Here is a 21,744-nt window from a genome sequence, read left to right as displayed (position 1 = left end):
TGACAAAGATGTTAAACAGCACCAGTCCCTATACTGACCCTGAGGAACAGCACTTGTTAGTGATCTCCAGCTGGACGTTGAGCCATTGACCACACTTCCTTGAGTGCGACCTTCCAGCCAATTCCTTACCCAACGAGTGGTCCATCCATCAGATCCATGTCTCGCCAATTTACAGACAACGATAGCATGGGGATCAGTGTCAAGTGCTTTGCACAAGTCTAGGTATGTGTGGTGTTCCAAATTATGCAGTTGGAAAACCACAATATCCTGTTTTCTGTAGTGTTTCTTTAGCTTTTATGACTAATATTACTTTTTTTGGCAGCTAACCAAACTGTGAGTAAATAGTGTGAGAGGAAATAAACCAACATAGTTCTGAATACATAACAAGAACATCAGGAAAAAAAAAAAAGAGAGAAGGGCACAGATTTTTTTCTAATCAGTAAGGAAGAATATTTCCTCAAGTTCAGGGCCAGATCATGAATGTTCCTCTCACAAAAACTCTTAGGATGATTTATGGAGTAAAATGCAGAAAGTAAGTTTGCATATCTCATTGCAGATGGGATTTACTACACCCTTCCAAAGAGATAAGAACTTGAAATAAAGCTAGTTTTAGGCAAATAAAAAATGGCATTAAGTAAAATCTGAGTCTTTACTAAAAATTATCATAATCTTGGAACACTGTGCATGGACACATGAGAAATATATGGACCTTTAAGAACGGGAGTTGGACTGGAAAATTGAGATCTGCTTTCTTCCCAATCCAACAGTAGTTCATTTTTTCAATTGTGAAATGATCCATTTCCAAGTACGTGTGACAAAGGGGACTTGCTTGGTCCTCTTAAAGTTCCAGCAGTCAAAGTGGTGTTGGAACTCTGCTTCTGCTTTTCATGTAGAACATATGATTTAATTATAATATTATGGAATCAACAGGATTATTTCCCTATTGCTTAAAATATTTGTGGATTAAATATTTACTACTTTTTAGAAGCTCTTTCTACAAAATAGACAAAAATTACTATATATATATTTTTTTTTAATTCTGCTCCTCAGATGTGCACAAAGATTTAGATTACAGAGGCTGCTACAGAGGGATGCTTCTCCAAGGGACAAGTCATTCACATAAAGATACACAAGATAGACTGTCATCCATGGAAAGTGGTCTCAGCATGCAAGAAAACAAACTAAGGTATTTTAATTTGTCATATCAAGCATGTATCATAACTTACTGATTTTCCTTTAAGTGACATTCATTGGTACAATTATTTTAAGCAAGTATGTGACTGCAAGCTTTTTAAAACTATAAAGCTATAAAGCATACTTCTACCATCATGGTGGGACAGAACATAATCATCATATTCCATTGAAAGAAAAAATAAGAATACTGTACAAACAAATTGGCAACATTTGTGCACTCTTGATGAATCATTGATTGTCAGAAAATGAGATTTTAGCCTACAAAAAAATGTAGAAGTAAATCAGAAATATAGGAATTTGAAAAAAAAAAAAAGATGAAATAAGAATAGAATCAATTAATGATTTGAAAGCAATAAATAAGTTTTAGAATCCGTTGCAACAAATTATGTACGTTTGTATACAGATAAATGAAAGCTAATACATTCGTGCTTTTGAAGCTAAGGTGATATTCTAGAAGGGCAATATTTTAAAGACAATTAAGTTAGTCATTGACTTTTCTATGTTCTTTAATAGCAAATATATGGTAAAGCAAATTTCTTTTGTATAAAAGGAACATTTCATCAGAACTGGAAGCCACTCTTTATATTCATCCTTGTTTCTAAAACCCCTGCTGCTTATAGCCATGAGGATGTTCTCATCTCCTGTTCTCCATCTCTTCTGGAACTGTGTTTTGTTGGAAGAGTCTCTCTTGAACAGTGTTCTGAATGGGAAAATAAGAAACACTACTTGTTCACTTCATTACTTTTCTGCCTGTTTAGTGAATTAAATAGGTTTAGGGATGAAAAGTCTAATTTTCATCCTACTCTCAGCTAATCACTGTTCTCCCCATGTTGTCCCCCTCCTGAGTCATGATAACAGTTTGTGTAGTCATTGAATTAACTAGACTGGAAAACTTTTGTGGATTAAAGTGAAGCATGTCAGATTAGTTTCCATTCAGGTCAGCTTTGCGGTCCATTTAACTTGGCAGATGCTCAAATATTTTGTTGTATCATGAAGGAAGAGCAGGAATGAGTGGAGGCAGTCCTACCTTATTCTAGCTTTGTGTTAGTGGATTGACAATCTAAATAATGAGATGCATACTGAAGCATGGGAGAGAAAGCTTTTCAAAGAGCTCTGAAAAATAGAACTCCATCTTGTAGCAGGAGTCTTTAGATGATGCAAGTAGCAGTAAGACTTTCTTTAACATGATTTTCTAGTTTATGATTCACAAGCAATGTACTGCTTGTGTGATACTTAATGTGCACAAGGCATTAAAGAAATTAAAACTGACGAACAGGAAAAACAAGCAATATTTCTGAGAGTGTCAAATGGGACAGCAAAGTTGACAGAGCAGTCGTATATAATATTCCTCATCAACAGTAATCAAGTTCAATGTGACTAAGCTTTGAGAACTTTTCAGTAGTATTAAAAATGCAGAAACTTGCACTGTTCACTGTCAGATAAGAGTTGATAAAAATTGTTAAATAATTATGTATTCTCTGAAGGTATAATATGTACACACTTAAATGATCTTTTCATTTGAATTTCAATGACCTATAGTAAGAAAGGCCTAGAGCCTATAGCTTCAACACAAACTGACTAAAAAATGAGTTTGCAAAAAGATCAAGCTCATCAATGCAGTCAGCCAGTATATATTATATATGTGGTACTACAGCATTTTTGGTTTTTGTGATCATTTCTGTTTGTTTACTTTCAAGTTCTTGCAGGATATTAGAAGAGAATTACAACTGCTTCCTTAGGTTGAGAGCTGTCAGAAAAGTATAGGGAAATAGTTCTTGAATTATTAAACATGTGAACGGTCATTAGCATATTGTCAGATCTGACATCTCTCTTTGCTCAGAGGCTCAGATCTCTGTTGAGATTAAGCTTAAAAAAAAAAAATCATCTATAGACTTAGATTAGACATTAGGAAGAAATTCTTCTCTGTAAGAGTAGTGACCTGATGGAACTGGTTGCCCAAAGAAGTTGTGGATGCCCCCACCCCTGGAAGGTGTTCAAAGCCAGGTTGGATAGGGCCTTGCCCAACCTTTGGTTGGCATCCCTGCCTCTGGTGGAGGGTTGGAACCAGACGATCTTTAAAGTCCCTTACAACCCAAGCCATTCTATGATCTTGATTATGGAATTCTTTCCTTAGTCTTTTTGTCCCAGATAATTTTCTTGAATTGAAATGAACTTTTGTATTATTAATTTAAGAGGGTTACCAATAAATTACAGGATAAAATTTTAAAATTGAAAACATTTCCATCTAATTATAGGCATTTTTAAAGTGCCTCTATAAATTAATAGTGCCATTTAAAATGCCTTTCTGGAGACACTTCACTTAACTGGCTCAATAGAAAGGAAAATACTCATGATAGAAACCAATCCATTAATCAATAGATTATTATCAATAGATCAGTCTCAGAATAATTGTCTTGTAAAATTATGAAACTACTGTTTGAAACAAAATTGTGCTAAAAAGTATATTAAAGAAAAATATTAAGCATCAGAAGGTAAGCTTTTATGTCCCATTTTCAAAAGAATTTACTCAGCTTTTGAAAATGTTACCCTCAAAATCTTATTTAAAATGTTTGCTAGATTTTAAAAATACCAATTAAAAATGTTAGACAATGTTAATGCAGTGGTCAACAGTTAACCAGATAAACAAAAGTACTATGCAGGGGCCTTTTAATCACAGTAGAAATAAAGGGGAGAATTGCTGCATACAAAACTATGATAGACCAATGTATAGGATTATCATTTTAAAACATTAGATTTGATTTTAATTTTAACAGCAACATAAAGATTTTTTTTCAAATAGATGAAAATTAAAAAAAAAAAAAACTTAAATGTGATAAATTGAATCTTTAACTTTCAGGGTGTTTCAAAGATTAAGAAACTTTTTACAGCCTCCTAAAAATAGAATTCATCTTCCCTATTTTTCTATATAAAGAGAAACAAACATTTGCTAAGGTCTAAATTCACTTGAAGTGATCACTTGTCCAGTAATATGTTTAATTATACAGGCCCACATGAAAGGAAATTAAAATGATAGACAAGCAGAAAATTCTTATAAACCGTGCAAATTTCCACCTCTAGGCTACACGTCAGTAATTCCTGAAACTAAAATCATGTTTCCAGTATGTACCCATAGCTGTTTAAGCTGATAATGTCTGTTCATGTATGTTTGTTTTCTCCTGTTACTGTTCACTGACAGTTTTTCCCTCAAAGTTATAACACAGAATAGCTGAGAATAACTTGAAGGGATGCAAGACACGGACTCCTGATGGCTCTTGAACAGGAGACCATTTATTGCCATTTTTCACCACTACATATACTTTCCCCGTAGCCCCACGTGCTGTCCACGCGCCCAAATCTGTCATGCAATTGGTTAGAGACCCTCAGACACGCGCCTTGAGCCAGCCAGCAATTGGCCACTGCCCAAAGCTCATCTTTAACACTGTAGCCAATTTACTTTATCTCGACCTTGCTCAAGTTTTTGGTTCTACCGCTGTTTTCCTCATTATCTCTAACTCAGGGATGTGTGAAACAGCACAAATCTCCCTGCGAATTCCTTTCCCACAATAATTGATCTTCCATGATGCATGATTGTTTCTTTTCATGTTTACTGTGAAAAAGAAGTAAAGTCAAAAAATATTTTTAGCTGGTATATGTGAATCTTTGCAGTACATACGAGGAGAGAATTAGTTTGTCATATCTTCTAGTTCACACAGATAGCATGGTATACAGGTATTTTTATGAAAACTATTTTTTTCTCATTTCTATTGTTTCTAGCATGATGAGATTTGTGGACTACTTAGCAAGTGTTGTTTTATAATATTCTACACTATTTCCCGTGGCAGAAACAGTTTTTTTTAGTCTTTTATTCTAGATGCAAATAACTTTTCTGAGTATTGAGTAATAATGTTTTTTTTTCACTTTTAATCAATGGGATGATAGGAGAAGAAACGTGACTTGCAATTGTTCTTTGATTTTATGTTCTACTAGAGCTGTTTTATTTTTTCTATAGATAAGTTTAAATCATGAAATACTTCTGTGTTCCAAAGGCAAGGTAAGATAGCTGTTTACTTCAAGCTCCCACTGACTTCTCCTAGGTATGAACTTTACATATATTGAAGAGCATTCTTCTGAGCAGTTTGTCTGCTTTAGGTAGCTGCTTTCTGCTTGAGTTATAGAAATCATTGTGGATAGAAAGGGATTCTGCATTAGGTGAAGCTTCATTTAGCTTCATAGAACAGTCATTTAAAACTCCAAAAGAAAAAGAACGTTCATCATTTATTTTATTACAGCAAGGTAGATCTTTTCAATAAGAGAAAATTGTTGTAACAGTGGCTTACATTTGATATAAACTTAAGCTTTTCTGGATAGTAGTGTAGTGCTGAGAGCTCATTCCATTGTTCCCCAGGCTTAATTCTCATCTGTCACTCAAGTTAACACACTCATTGATGATCTTTTTCTGCTCTGTTGCCCTTGTAGACTTCAGCTCCGCTCTCCTGCTTTTTCTCAAATGTTTCTCCTTCAGATCTGTTGTTGCTTAGAACTATTGCTCTTGAGTAAAAGTTCTTTCAAAAACTACTTTTAAAAAGCCTGCTTAAGAAAAAAAAATCTTTTTATAAAGAACATTGCAGTAGCTATCCACAGTAGAAAAAGTATGATCAATGTTTAAATTAGAGCTGGAGAATACTAAGCACCATAAAGATAGGGAATTTGAAGTTTAAGAGATTATGGGTTTTGTAAGATGCCTCTACTTAAGTTTTACAACTACGTTAACTTTAAATTTGGTAATAACTGTATGTGTTAAAAGATTTTGAATGGAAAACTAACAATGAAAAAAATTAATTATAAAGAGCAATGTGTAGAGAAAACATTGTACTTGACAAATTGACAAAATGGGCATAAGGAATTGAACAAATAGTGAGGGCAGATCCAGGCTTAAGACAGGACAACTCAGTACAAGACTGAGTGTGTAGATAAATGGGTCCATAGTCAGGCAGAGCTGTATCTGAGCTAGAGGTTGTCACTTGTGCAGCATAACCAGAGGCAGGAAGTAGAGGCCCAGCTCTGATCTTAAATGGATTTGTGGGGTTTAAGGAGTGCCTGGAGAGGCCCCAGGTGTGGCTAGTATATGAAAGTCTATTTGTTTATTCAGGGTCCTGGCAGAGACACCAAATTTCAATTGCAAATTACTGATGTAGATTTTTTAAATTATTATTGATGATAAATTGATTAAATTGAATTATTATTTTAATATCCAAATTATTTCTCATTTGAAAAAATAGAGTTTATGTACATTGTGTTTCTCTAAGGACATACATTCTGTTGCAGAGTTGTGAAGGAATTAATCTGACAAATTTCTTGGTAGTTCTGCTTGGGATGCTCTGAAGAACTCTATGGAAATAGGGCTTTGTATTTTGGGTAACTGGTTTAATACAACACAGTTTTTAAAAAGAGATTTTTCAGATCATTCCTGGTTTTCAACATAATTGTGTATTCTAATCTATCAATGAGATAACCATGGAGAAGTTACTACTAGGAGAAGAGGTGGTATCTAACTCTCACAGAAGATAGAGCAAAGTTTGATTTCCTGAGGTATGCAAACCAACCTATAAAACTTAATTATAAAATAGGTTATGCAATTGTGAAATGTAAATATCTTTGTCACATGGCAGAGGTTATTATTAGCTTCCAATATTATTCCCTATAACCATATTGTTTTGCTTGTCCTATAAACCACTGTTTAACTTTTTAAAATCTTTTCATGTGTCTGTTTTGCTTGTGATTATAGGAAATGTTTTGATGACTTTTTTTGCATCCTATGATGGCCTGTTATTGAGCTTTAATTGACTTCATTATTACTATTTATGGCTTTGTATTACCTGTTATGGTGAAAACCTTTCACAATAAATGACAAATCATTCTGACTTCCCCTGAAATTCTATGTAATAACATTATTCACAAAGAATTCATTAGATGTTGGTGTGAATGGAATAGGGAAGTCATTAAGAACTTTGTTTCTTGGTTCTAGATTAATTAAGGTCTATGCATTCTTCATTTTTTTGTTTGTTTTGTTTTCATGTAGCTATAACAATTTACTGTTATGCATCTGTAATTACCAAAAGGTTTGCATTCTTCGAAGCTTAACACACTTACACTTTAGTTAAATTACTACTTTTATATAAGTAGGTAGCCTTGTCAGCTTCTGGGAAATGGTTTATCTAATTAATGCTCATAGATGTGTGCATATGAAGTGTATTCAATCTCTGTGCAAGTATTCCCTTTGAAACTACTAAAACAAAAATGTAAAAGAAAAGCTATTCAGTTTATAGAATAGCTGAAATAGCCAAGTCAGGTATCTATTCTTGTTCAGACAAATTCCCATTGTCAACTCCCCATCCTCTCCCCCTCCCCCCAAAAAATCAAAACAACACACAGCCAATTTCAGGTAGAGAGGCTCAAGAGATCTACAGAAAGACCTATATAACAGAGGGAGAAAAGAGTTCCTGTGGGAAGAGGAGAAAATGTTTAATTAGGCTACTAGTGCTGTGCCATATTTCATCTTTAAAATGCTTCCTCAAAAGAAACCAATACAGTCACATACAACGTAGGCTTTACTAGAAATCACTAGAAATAATTTGCAAATATCACTTGCATTGTGATGGCTTGGTTACAAACCCTTGGCTAGAATTATGATTGGCATAAAATGAAAAAAGTTATTTATTATGAACTTCATATTACATTTTTTCCTTATGTGATTGATTACCTATCTGTAAAGATTTTCAAACGGGATTTCTAGTATTGATGTGATTTTTATAGCATTGTCCATTGAATAGTAATTATTGATACATGACTAAAACTGAACTTGTTGTCTTCCTGAACTCATGTAAGTAGATTCAAATAGTCTGAAATAGTAAAATCATCTGCCTTGGACACGCTTCCTTTTCTGTCTTGGATATCACGATTTGAAGTCAGAAAATGTGTATAAGCACATGATGTAGAGAGATGGCAACAGCTTTTACTTCAGGCTGCAACAATTGCTGAAGGGCAAGGAAAATACTGATCACATAATCTCTATCTCTAGTATCTGCATTTAAGTTTGAACTAAAACCCAACTGCTTTCCACAGTGTAGTTCTGTTCAAAGACTACTTAAATATGAGTAGATTAGGATACTAATTTCCAACATAGATGAATATACATGCATTTTATTTCATTTTTTTCCACTGCTTTAAGGTAAAGATATACAGCAGTATACAGCAGTATTAAGCTAAAGATGTTTATATACAGCAGTAGAGCCTTCTCTGTTACTGCTTGATTGTTGCAAATCACAATGAACGGAAGTGAAAACAGGAACAGCATTAAATTCACAAAGCAAACCCCAGAGTTTTTTTTGTTGATTATGAGTTGTTGTTTTTTTTTTTTTTTTCTGCAAAAGGTATGGATTATTATTGTTCTTAGTATCATTCCGCTCTGGAAAAAAGTGTTCAAGGAAAAATGTTTACTGAATAAATAATGTGTATTAATGATTCATTTAGCCTGTGAAGCAGAGGCCTATTCTTACAGTTGCTTATTGCACTGCACAATTCACGTTATTCAAGACTATCTACAACATGGAAAAAAAAGTTATTTCTTTGCCAGTCATGTCTGTAGATGCAGATTTTTATACTGAAACATAAATAATTAAACTGTGCTCTATATTCAGAAAAGCAGAAATGTATGGATGAAGAAGCATTTGAGCAACTGAACTAGATCTATAGGCATGACTGCAAATGAACTGTAAGTGGAAAAAATATATGGTATATAGCCTTTCCATTATTTAATTTAACTATAAATAATTGTCTAGCATGCTAACACCATCTTAATTAAATCTACTGAAAGGCAACATTAAAATACTTCATTAATATTCAGCTAGTTAAAACTGCTGTTAAAACATAAAAAATATGTTTCAAATATATTCTTAGAACATTTCAAACCATGACTTATCTATCACAATTTATTTTATTTAATAAAAATATGGTTAAGGAATTCTTTGCCTTAAACAGGATGACCTCAGTATAGCATAATAACTTTCAGAAATAATGGGCCATTTTTGCTACCAAAATTGCTTTAGTGTATGAAGGAATTTGCTGTAAGGAAAGGCTTCAACATTTCAGTGCAGGAAACATATCTCTGTTTTGTAACAGAGTCAAGACGGATTAGAAGCCGGTACTTCACAGGACAGCAAAACAGTGTCTTTCTAGTGTCTTATTTGGACCAACATGTGTTTCTTTGTGTCACCTGGTCTTGTAAATCAGTTGCTGTGCTAATTGCATGTGCTTTTATTCTGATAAATATCTTGCACTTGGGAGACAATGTAACTATTGCAGCACTTAAGAGAGGATTTCTCAGTTAGGAAGTCTGTCTTGTATCCCTGTATTCATCAGAAAAGCTAGTAGGCTACTTGGTGGTAAAATGTTGATTTACTGTCTGATATGCTTTGCCAGAGAAGAAGTGTGTGGGGGGGGGGGGGGGGGGGCAGTCTTCAAAGCTACTTTCCTGTAGCAATGTACAGGAAAATATTGGCACTATACTAAGTATACTAAGATTGAAATCACAAAATATATTTTCCACCTATCTGAATGACAGCTTGTTGTCCAGTTCTAGTCTAGTCCAGTTCACAGCTTTGAGTGGGTGGGCTGCATTAAACACAGCAGAGCTAGCCAGTTGAAAGTGATTATCCTCCTATATTTAGCACTGTTGTGGCCTCACCTTGATTTTTGTGTGTAGTTCTGGGCTCCATGATATAAAAGGATATGAAGATACCTGAATGCAGTCAGAGGAGGCAACAAAGCTGATAAAAGGGCTGGAAGGCATGTCCTATGAGAAGAGGCTGAGAACACTTGTTTTGGCTAGTTGGAAAAAAAGGAGGCTCAGAGGTGACCTTGTTGCTCTGTATTCCTTTCTGATGAGGCAGAAGGGGGAGAGAGGGTGCTGATCTCTTCTCTCTGGTAACCAATGATAGGACACACAGACATGGCACAAAGCTGTACCAGGGAGGTTCAGATGGGATATGGGGGGAGGGGGTGGTGGTGGCGATAAATAAATAAATAAAAAACTTTGAGGGTGGTCAAACATTGGAACAAGCTTCTTAGGGAGGTGGTTGATGCCCCATCTGTCAGTGTTCAAGAGGCATTTTGATAATATCTTCAGTAACACATTTTAACTTTTGTTTAGCCCTGAAGTGGTCAGGCAGTTAGACTTCATGATATTTGAAGGTCCCTTCCAACTAAACTATTATGATTCATCCACTTTAGCACTAGGCCCTCCTTTGCAGTTGTTCTTCAGAATAACATTTAACGTAATTGAATCATTTCCTCCAGCATAATCAAAAAAAAAAAAAAAGCCGCAGTTTTGTAAACTAAACCTTGTGAGAAATGTGTGTATCCATGTTTGAGAAACGGAGTTCATCAAACAAAAAGAAAACTCCATGATGCTGAATCCAAAATATATTTAATCATTCAAAGTCAAAACATCTGAAGTAACTTAAAAGAATTAAGAATTTCTGTACTTGAGGGGTTTAGTACTGAAGAATTTTGTGGTTGTCTCAGAAGTATAATAAATTGTTGCATACCTTTGGCTGTCTCTGTAAACCCTGTCCAATGTTTGTTCTCAGTCTGAATTCAAGCCTTTATATAAAACATCTTGCCTTTGTGTGTGTGCATGTGTGTTAGCTTCTGCACTGGTGGATTTCTAACTATTGAAGATTGACAAAAAGATAACCTTTCAGTACTTCGCTGTCAAAGTGGAATAGAAAAGCTCTATCGTACTGTAGACTTGTGCCCTGGAGACTGTTTAGTTTGTCACAGCGTGTAAATGGTAGCATAAATGAAGCTATTTCACAGCACATCTAACAATAGGTCTTGAATGACAACTTGCATTATTCCTCTTCTTATTTTTGCATTGTGACGGGATGACGAAACTAACATCAAAATTCAGGCTGCTTCAGCTCTAAAACACTTAAAACTTTCTTTTCTCTGTTCCTCTATCAGTTCCCACTTAATTCTTTTTAACTGCAATTTCATAATAAACAAATATTGTCAGTTCATCCCTTTTCTGGCTGCTGTCCTGTTCACATATAGAAACTAACTTTTTTGTTGTGCTCACATAGTTTTTCTGTCTTCCATTTAGGTCAATGTCAATATTTATTTCACCTAGCATTTCAAAAAACTGATCTCTCACAGCACTATGTTCAGGGCTGACATCTGCAGTAATGCTGCCGCCTGTCTTGAGGCCTGTGAGAGGTGTTTGAATGGTACGCTAATGGGTCTTACTCAAAAGAAGTCAGTAAAACAAGTACACTACAATTATGTTGATGCAAATGTAAAAATCAAGACAAATTTAATTTATGCTCTAACTTCACAGTGTACCAAATCAATGACTTTGTCAATTACATTAATTTAAGAATTTATCTCCCTGCTCCAATAACCACTTTCAGCTACTCCAACTATCTTACTACCTTTTTATCTGTAACGATGCACATATTTTTGGGGTCATATTGTAAGCCAGAACATAGAAATAATGTAACTGGAATGTAATTGTTGAAATAAGTTGTGAGTTCCTCAATCAGTTGTACTGCAGATGGCAACAATCCATAAACATATAGTCTTAGGGGTGAAATCACACTAAGGAGAAGAAAGTAATTCCCTGCAACTAATAGTTAAAAGAAGTAGTTAATTATCTCCAGGAAGAGGAGGGTTAACTAGGCTGCAGTTATTGACAGGGTATCTTTAGCAGCTGTGCAGAAAAAGGACTGTGGCTTAAAGGTATTTCTAAAAGGCAAAGCAAGAACAAACATCTTCAGGAAAATGGGAAGGTCAACATAAATGTGAATGATGCCTATGAAAATCTTAGGAAGAAGTGGAGGAAATATTTGGGCTTGGAAAAAAATGTGAGTTTTACTATGGGGGATAAATGCATATCTAGATGTTTCACTCTAGAAGATAATCAAAACATGTAGAACTTGTATAGAGTTTAAGTTCTTAATGATTACGTAAGTAACATGAAAAACAACGTGGGAAGAAAACCACTAAGCACTTAAATCTGTTTGTTTTGATTTTTTGTTTTTCATGTGTTTAGTAAATATTTTGGTCTGAATATTATTATTGTACTTTTTTAACTTAGGCAGGTACACGAGGTGATCTCAAAATCAGAAAATAATTTCATTAGCACAAAAAATATTACTTTCAAAATACAAGCTGAGAGGAAATCTAGCACCTTATCCCAAAGAAATTAAGGTTTCACAGTTGTAGATTTAAGACAAACAAAAAACACCAAGAACCTAGAACTGTAAATGTGAATTATTGTAAGTGAAAGCAGTTGAAATATATGTGATGTGGACAGATAAGCGAAGATGATAAAGCTTCTAAAACGTGTAAGTAGAGATGATAAGAAAGCAAATGTGAAAGAAAATAGCGTAAGAAGGTTGAAAATTAAACTTTGCTGTAGAAATGAGTGGTTGGCCCACGAGTGTGTTTTTTTTTTTTATTACTTTCTGCTTTAGTGTTTGGAAACTAAACTTTGAAGTGCAACTTGAACACCTGCAAATAGTAACTTGTGCAAGGGTATATTTAATACTACAGGAGAGGTATCATGGAGCAAATTCTGACTTCTGTTGTCACTGAGATATGAAAATATGCATATATATATATATGAAATAGGTAGTGCTAAATTGCATGAATCTGTGAGAATTAAAAAAAAAAAGTCTAACTGTGGAAAGCCTAGCTCTCTTCTTAATTCTCCTTTAGAGTTGTGGGTTTTTTTGGTCATTTATGTCCTCTTAACATTTTATAGCTAAGACACATGTGTACTGCCTAGTATTCTTCCTAGTGTTTTTACAAAACTGGATCTCATTACATAGCTTTTTAATGTTATACCAATTCTTTTATCTGTACTTTATAACTGAGTGACATGAGTTAAAATTAAATTACAGCTTTGTAGCATGATAATTCTTAAGTCTGGGATCTCATTTTTACAATTCCAAGTTTCAGATAAACTTTTCAAAATGAACAGTGTTCTCTTCTACTAAGTAGGAGAGTTGCTCTGAAAAGTGGTGATACAAGGCACTTTGTTTTCAGCTGCAAACTGTTTCAATGCAATCGGCTCCAGATAATCACCTGGCAGGTGCCATAACAAGGGCAAGTTTATAGTAGCCCAGGTGTATGTAATATTATAAAACATCAAGTTGGGCCAGTGTGCAGAACTCTGGTAGCAACTTCCCTAGATAGTTCTGGATAGTTCTCTAGATGAGCTTCACTGCACCAACAGATGTGTAAATCCTCCCTCAAAAGTTTCAAGTACCTTATGGACTTATTATATGCTTCCCAAGGTACATTCATATGTACATTTTTCAGAAACTATAGCTTTAATACTTGAAAAGTATTATTTTTTTTCTCTCTTGTGTATGCTAAAAGATGCTGAAGCTGTTCATCTTTACATATTCTTTTCCACCCTCCCTCTGAACCACAAAGGAATGGGGAAATAAACTACAAATGACAATAAGCATCTATATATTCCCTATTCTTACAGGAATGACTAGTATAAGTTGCTTTTCAGAAAGTTATTTCAAGGAAGTAAAACAAATATAAACAATTTTGGGGTAGCATGCTTTCAAGATAGAGCTGTGCTTGACCAGTCCATTAGAGATTGATTTAAGCAGAATGTGTTAATTCCAGCATGAGTGTTGGTAGTGGGGAGTATAAATTGCTGAATAATAAGTGCTTCATAATATATGTTTTTGAGGAGGAAAAAATAAAGTGTAATCATTTCAAAACTTTTTTTTCTACAGTTTATTTCAGGTTATAGTCAGAGCTGATGAAAGCAACATTAATGATAAATATTTAGAAATCAATGCAAGTGTTCTAGACTGTATATTGCAAACAAATAAGCATTCAGAAGATGTAACTATTTGTATGTGGCCACATTGCAACCACTATGTAATTAATTGCTTTTCAACAGTCTGTAGTGAGATTTAATTTTACAAGAAGCACCATGAAAATGTCATTTGTCTTTGAAATACTGGACCAATTTTAATGTGTTTGGGCAAAAAAATTGATAGGCAAAGCATCTGTTAAATGGAAGTGTCAGTGTAATATTTGTGCTCTATTAAAAATCCTTAGCTTTTGATAAAACTGTGAACAGCCTTCATGTTTATCTAGCCTGTGCATATATGTCGTCTTATGGTAAATTAACTTTAACAAGACTGGTTATTTACGTTCATATGACAGGGAGATCAGAAGGCCTGACAAGTTTGATGCACAGTGCATCAAAACTTTGACCTGGGCTACATGCTCATTTTATTGTATCTGAGTATTTCTGGGCTTCTCATTATGAGACTTCTCTATTTTTTAATTCTTAGCATTGTGAGCTACAAGAGGCTGACCAGTAACTTCTCAGAAACCACGGTATGTTGTAGGAACAGTGTCAGAATTAGTATGAATTTTAGGCACTCTTTTACAAGCATTTGTCTTGTTTGTTACCAAGCTTTTTGGTTGGTCTACCAGGGAAATTAATGATCTTTTAATTATTAGCTACGACTCCGTTATTTTCTGATTTAATGCTTATGCAAAGGTCTCCTAATCTGGTGTTACTCTGTTCTTTGTCTCAAAAAAAAAAAAAAAAAAAAAAAAAGCAATGTATTTGCCTGGAAAAAAATATGTTCTTTATACCTAGTTCAGTTGGCAGTACAGATATCTCCGCAACAGTATCTGGTAGTCTTTGTTACTCAGAATTCCTGTAAACTGCTTGCCACTTTGAGGCTTTATTTATTGCTGAGAAGCTGTTTCCTGACAGGTACTAGTTAGTTTTAATGAATCTGAATAGAAATTTAACAACCATTTGTTGTCTAAACTAGACCAGTAACTGTGATAGCAAGTAGCAGACAGGTAGAAAGCTGCTTCTGTCCTGTCTATGCTGAGTTTTCACACAAAACATCTACATTGGAATAAGGAGGAGTGTTGAACACTCTGCCTTAGATGTCTGCAGTGCTGAGCAGACTGATCACAGACCAATGACTTTCTAAAAGTTATCCAGGCTAACTAAATGCTTTTGTCTGACTTTGTACGCTATCCCTCAGAATGTAAGAATGCTCTTGACCCTGCTTACTGTCAGTTAAGGCAGAGAAAACTGTTTTAATCGGTTTCTTCTGAATCAACATTGATAATCAATTCTTCATCTGACCTTGAAGTTAATTACCTTAAAAATTCCTGAGGTTAATTATTGCCTTATATTTCCCATCTAAATAACAGCAATGAGATGGAATGGACTAATTTCTAATATCACTTGGATGTTTTACATAATATTTTTTTTTAAAAAAAAAAGGCAAGTAGGAAAAAGGCTGAACCTGCAAATATGCAGCCCCAAAGATAAGAGCAAGGGAAGACAAACCTCTTCATGCTTCACTTGCATCATGTTCGGTCCACTGTGCTTATCAGAGAGAACACTTTTCTCTTCAAATAAAAGAACATTATTCCAGAAATCCAAGATAATTAAGTAGGATTGTGTGGACCTAAGGATATTACTGAAGTATAGTATAAATACCCTGCAACCTTACTTAGTGGAGAGGTTGCTACCGCCCTCCATATATTACACCTATAAAATTTTGCTATATACACTTATTTTACTACTTACCTCTTATTGTATGACGCTGTATATTTTGAATTACAGAAATTCCTCAGGAGTGCTAGAGATTGTACTAATGATTTTGACCTGTGTGTAAAAGCCATGAACTGAGTTAGTATATTACAACTTAAAACAACATTCTTCACTGGTGTGGTGAAACAGCTGAATAATGAAATCTCATTAAAATTGATTTGTGTAGCTTCTGAGTGTGTGGGCAATCTCTTGCATGACGCTCCTGTTTCAAAGATTTCTGTTACTTATGCTTAGCTGATTAAATGTAAGTTTTTGTTTTGGTTGCTTTTTTTTTTTTTTCCTCTTAGAGATTTAGCTGAAGGTTTTAGAGCTGATGGTTCTAAGATAACCTCTCAGTAATTCTTTTAGTGCAATTTGCAAACAGTGGATGACAGTGCTTAACTGTCTCACAAGGATTTGTCTTTACTGAGAAAATTCAGGGTCTTCTGCGCCCCCCCAACCTCCCAGCCACCACCACTTTTTTCATATTATCCTGTCATTTGATATCAAAGATCTTGTAACCCTTACTTGTTAAGCAGAATAAGGAGGAAATATGTTCCTTTGCCAATGTTCCTTCATAACTTGTTAATTATATAAGGGCAAGGGTCATGTCTTTGCAAGCCAAGTATACTCTTAGAATTACTGCAGCTCCAAGTAATCCAAAGGGGTTACTGTGAGCCAGTCTTCTGTCCTTGAACATATGCTTTGGAATGCCTGGATAGATGAGAATTGTTTCAGAATTGCAGTCTGATATTTTGTTACAGCAGAGAATATCAGCATATGGAATTACTGGCATGTGTTTTGTTTACCGTCTAGTGTCTGTATATTTTTCCCTGTATGCTGAATCAAGCATGTGTGTGCCATGCTCTAATTTTACAGTTAAATCACCAACAGATCTAGGGACTTTTCACTATAAACATTCTGCTCTATTTTATCAACTAAGAACCCAAGTAGAGAGAGTAAAGAGGAGAGAGAAATGTGTTTGTCTATACTTATATTCATTGTAATGAAAGTAAGACAATCAAAATATTAATTATCAAGACTTAAAATAATGGCTTTTTATATGTTATTAATTTCAGCATACAAATCCATACAAAACTAAAGGTTTTTGAAATAATATATATATATTTATTTGTAACTTTAATTTTCCTTTTGGAAAAAGTGAACTAGAAACTGGGTATCCACTATAACAAATAGTGATCTAGTTCATAATATATCATTCATCACATATGAATAAAATCTTCCATGTTGAGACCTAAAGAGATCATAATAAAGAATTTTCCTACATGTTTAAATATATCTTGTTCGGAATTATGTGCAAAGTAGAGCTACTTGTGAATGCACTCACTGATAGAGTACTTAATGAACAGCTCAACATACTGAGTAGAAAGATGATGCTGTGTGATGCTTAGTTATTTTCCTGCTAAGTATAAAGTTACTTTTCCAAGAAATACCAGGATAAGTTTTCATAAGTTCGTATTAAGAATAACTTCCATAGAGCTAATATTTTCTAGTATAAAAAGCATATAGTATATACAGAAGAAACACAGAAAAGACTATGGTTTTACCTAGCCTTGATCAGTATGTCTGCACACTTATAAGAGCTCTTTAATTTTTTTCTATACTTTGTTATTCTAAACAATTTTTCTTTCACCAGAAGAAATAAAAATCAAACTGGAAGAAATTTTGCAAAAGCAAGATGGGCCAGGGCTATTCAGAAGGTAAGAGCTCTTCTTAAAACTACTGTTGTATTACTGTAATGTAAAGAATTTTCTCAGGTGGAGGAAGAACTTAGTATAAGATTTCTTCATTGTGTAAGTTGTTATTAGTTACAGCAGAATCCGAGGTTGTGATTGCTGACTTTCCAATAGAGCCAGTTCCTTCCACTGGTTCTTAAAAATCCACATGGTTCCTGCCCCTCAGGTGGTGGTTGTTTTTTTTTCCTGAAACAGAAAAAAGTGAGATTTTGAAACTTTCTTTAGATGTGTGAGAAATTATTGTAGTTAGGCCATTTTATCTTCATTACATATTAATCCAGAAATTGTAACTTCAGACATCTAGGTGTTTTGGAAGGATTTGGTTGCTTTGAAAGAATCATAGAATGGTTTGGGTTGGAAGGAATCTTAAGACCATCTAGTTCCAGCACCCCTGCCATGGGCAGGGACACCTTCCACCAGACCAGGTTGCTCAAAGCCCCATCCAGCCTGGCCTCGAACACTTCTAAGGTTCTTCTTAGGCATCCACATGCCACTTCTAAGGCATCCACAGCTTCTCTGAGCAACCTGTTTCAGTGCTTCACCACCCTCATAGTAAATACAGTAGTATTTTTATTTCCAGTTTGCAAATATTAAAAGGCAATATCTGCATGCCTCAGTGGCTTAGGTTGTAGGTTATTGTTGTGGTTTAACCCGGCCGGCAGCTAAACACCACACAGCCGTTTGCTCACCCTCCCCCCTCCCTCTCTGGGATGGGGGAGAGAAATGGGAAAGTGAAGCCAGTGAGTTGAGATAAAGACAGTTTATTAAGACAGGAATATAATAATAACAATAATAATAATAATAGTGATAATGATAATAGTATTAATAATAATAATGTGTAAGAAAACAAGTGATGCACAATGCAATTGCTCACCACCCGCTGACCGATGCCCAGCCTATCCCCGAGCAGCCGGCCCCCCCACCCCGGCCAGCCACCCCTATATATTGTTTAGCATGACGTCAGATGGTATGGAATACCCCTTTGGCCAGTTTGGGTCAGCTGTCCTGGGTTTGTCCCCTCCCAGCTCCTGCTGCACCCCCAGCCTGCGCGCTGGCAGGACAGAGCGAGAAGCTGGAAAGTCCTTGGCCTGGTGTAAACACTGCTCTGCAACAATTAAAACATCAGCATGTTATCAGCGCTCTTCTCATCCTAATCCAAAACATAGCACCCTACCAGCTACTATGAGGAAAATTAACTCTGTCCTAACTGGAACCGGGACAGTTATGTTGGTCTTTTTGTCTTTGTCTTTTCATCCTGAAGATAAACAAATTTTCGGAAACAATGAACTTGTGTCATCCCTGTGTATGGCAGTTATAGTACAGCCCAGAGAGACGTGTCCAGAAGCCTATTTTCTCTGGTGCCTGAATCCAATTCATATTTTCAAAACACCAATGATGCTTTTTAAATTCTGGTTAATCTTCTTAGTGAAGTAGTGCCTATTTGACTAGTGGCCACTACACCACTGCCAGTCAATGCTAGCTTCAAAACCAATGAGCTAGAGGTTGGTGTGTTCTCTAGTCATTGAAAGAGTATGTCAGACTTATTAGTAACCGTCAAACAAAATTGTAAATAGACTTACTTAATGTATTTGTGTGTTTCATAGGCTTTTAATGTTGTGTGTTCTTCTCTCAAATTGAGGCAATACATCTGTATCATAGCCAACTGGTTAGATTACTATCATCCACATCATCTGGGATTTAAATTTTTAGAATCTTTAGATTTAATTAATTAGTTCAAAAAACACACTTTCAGTGGAGAACCAAAACCAATACTGTTTGTCTGCCTTTTGTGTACCACTATACCTTGTTTTTTCCTTCTCAATGTATTTTATGTCAGATGAGATTACAAACTGAATGGAACGTTGTTTTTGCATTGATATAGTACCTACAGCATATATTTAAAAAGAAAAAAAAAAGAAAAAAATCTTGGAATTTCCAATGTTTTTATGTGAGAAACAAAATAAAAAGATAAGGATTACTAAGAGGAGATGACCTAGATTGCAAATTTCTGAAGCTGTCACTACACTTCCTTTTTATTGGCATGTTATTTTTTTCTTTGTTTAAATTCTAATTGTGCTTTAGTCCATGTCAATTTAGAGTAATTGATACGACATTAAGTGCAAGTGTTTGCTCAGAAAATCTGAGTCATGAAGGATAAATCTCTACCAATGCTTAATTAAAATAAGATTTCCACTTGCAAGTGTTTTCGTGGCTAAAAAAAAGGCCATCACAAGAAAGTTAAAGAATATATGTAGCACAAGAAGATCAGAAAACTAAACAATTCTAATGTGTTTTACAGACAGTATAATATTTACAAAGAAAATGAGTAATTTTCATGATAAAATGAATGAGAAAAATGAGTAATTCATCACAGAAAGTAACATCTGTATGTAGGTGTACTGTAAGATCCTGCTTCCCCAAGAAAGGAACTGTCCTTGTCTATAAGGAATTGGGAAAAGAAATATTGACCTCCAGGAAGGTTCAACTGCAAGGAAGGTTCTTAGGCATTGGAGCAGGCTGTAGGATATCCATCCCTGGAGGCTTTTAAGAGCAGAGGAGTTAAAGCAATAGCTATATATATATATATAAAAAATTTTTTTCCACTGTTCTTGGTTGTTTAAGGGAGTAGGTTTAACTTAGAATAGAGATGAGTGTGTGTGGGGAGATTTCTCGTGTGGATGGTCTTTAAAACAGACAACTACACAATATCTGCCCATAACAGAGAAATTGGAGTGCTGCAGCTTCAGTTATCTCTTCCTAAATACAATAAACATGAACTGTTACTGCACTGGAAAATACATAGGTGGCTTATTAGCAACTCTCTGGACAGCAAAGTGCCATTTGAAGGACCTGAAGTTCCAGAAAGAACATATGGGATGTGTGCTTTTAATGTTAGTCTATGGAATTAAGAGATTAAGTTAGGCAGTTCTGATTAAATATGAGATGACAGCCAGTAGTTCACCACAGGGATGGCAGCTAATGAATATTTACTTAAATATTGACCAGATAGGAAAAGTGCCAAGCTTTTGGTCTGGAGAATGTCTCTTTTTATATTAAAAAAAAAAAAAAAAACTTGCCACAGTGTCTGTTTGCAATAGCTAAGGTTTCTTGGAATCTTTTAGGATGTGAGAATGCTAAGATAAAAGTATGAGGGAAATCACTTCTATATATGGGAGGGGACAGAATTTAAGCATTTGAGGAAAAGTTGTACGTGAGGAATAAGTTGTGTTTTAAAAGACACTGCAGGACCAGATAGGGACCTTTAACTGTAGCTTTGCATCTTGATTAAAAACAAAAAAGAATTTCTAGAATCCAACTCCTGTTTTTTCAGTTTCATGTTTACTGTATCATCAGGGACAATGAACAGGTTGGGTTTTTTTGTTTGTTTGTTTTTTGTTTCCCCTCAATTTTCTAACAGAATTGAAATCAGAGCTATTAAGTACTGGTAATAATTATGAGAGGATGGGTTTAGAGTGTGTGGTTGGTTTTTTTTTTTTTTTTTGGCTCAGTGTCAACCTTAAATACAATCAAATACATTCTCCCTTTTCTTCTTTCCCACTTACACACCATAGTGTATGTCATTTTGATCTTATCTTTAACTACTAACCCTATCTATTCTAGAGACTTTTTTGCTTCTTGAATAAATGTCACTTCCTGAGATGGATTTATATATATATACGTTTGTAAAAAAAAAAAAAAAACAAAAACAAAAAAAAAAAAATAAATGAGGCTAATTGACTTTGAAGGCTAACATTAAACAGAAACCTACTTGTAATAAGTTATCCCTTGTACCCTTCCACGACTGTGTTTGGTATAGGAATGACGGTGAGATAGCGGCACCATATTAATTGGCTTATAACTGGAGATGATTTTTAAAAAAAAAAAAAAAAGCAGTGGCATGGATTAGCCTAGATGTATCTTCCTTACGTGTCTTATTTCTTAGTTTGTAGAATGAGCGTAGTATATCTAAATGTCAATATTTATACCATTAAAAATATTTGGTGTGTGTTCCAATACTAACAAAAGATGATAGATAATTCAGTATTCACTGTGTGTTGCTTTTACGCTGTTCTTTGTGATTCAAGGTTGTGTTATCCACATGATAGACACAGTAGTGGTGTTCAGTATGTG

General features: G+C 34.8%; 1 protein-coding gene across 3 annotated transcripts in view; it reads left to right on the top strand.

The window, feature by feature from the left end:
* LOC310904991 (protein unc-13 homolog A-like) overlaps positions 1–21,744 on the top strand; it is a gene marked incomplete at its 5' end in the record, with an annotated part of 58,692 nt that overhangs the window by 18,111 nt on the left and 18,837 nt on the right. Inside the window, 2 exons of one of the 3 annotated variants that reach the window (XM_083850453.1) lie at positions 1,051–1,186; positions 17,514–17,577. In XM_083850453.1, the coding sequence (XP_083706579.1) occupies positions 1,051–1,186; positions 17,514–17,577 (200 nt within the window). Of the gene's footprint in view, positions 1–1,050; positions 1,187–1,744; positions 1,841–17,513; positions 17,578–21,744 lie in introns of those variants that run through there. The other 2 variants (XM_083850455.1, XM_083850454.1) reach the window with 2 other exon arrangements.

This window comes from Anser anser, assembly GCF_964211835.1.
Source record: "Anser anser genome assembly, chromosome: 10".
Classification (NCBI taxonomy): Eukaryota; Metazoa; Chordata; class Aves; order Anseriformes; family Anatidae; genus Anser; species Anser anser.
The sequence above is the reverse complement of the archived record's forward strand: the minus strand, read 5'-3'. Positions and strand labels throughout refer to the sequence as shown.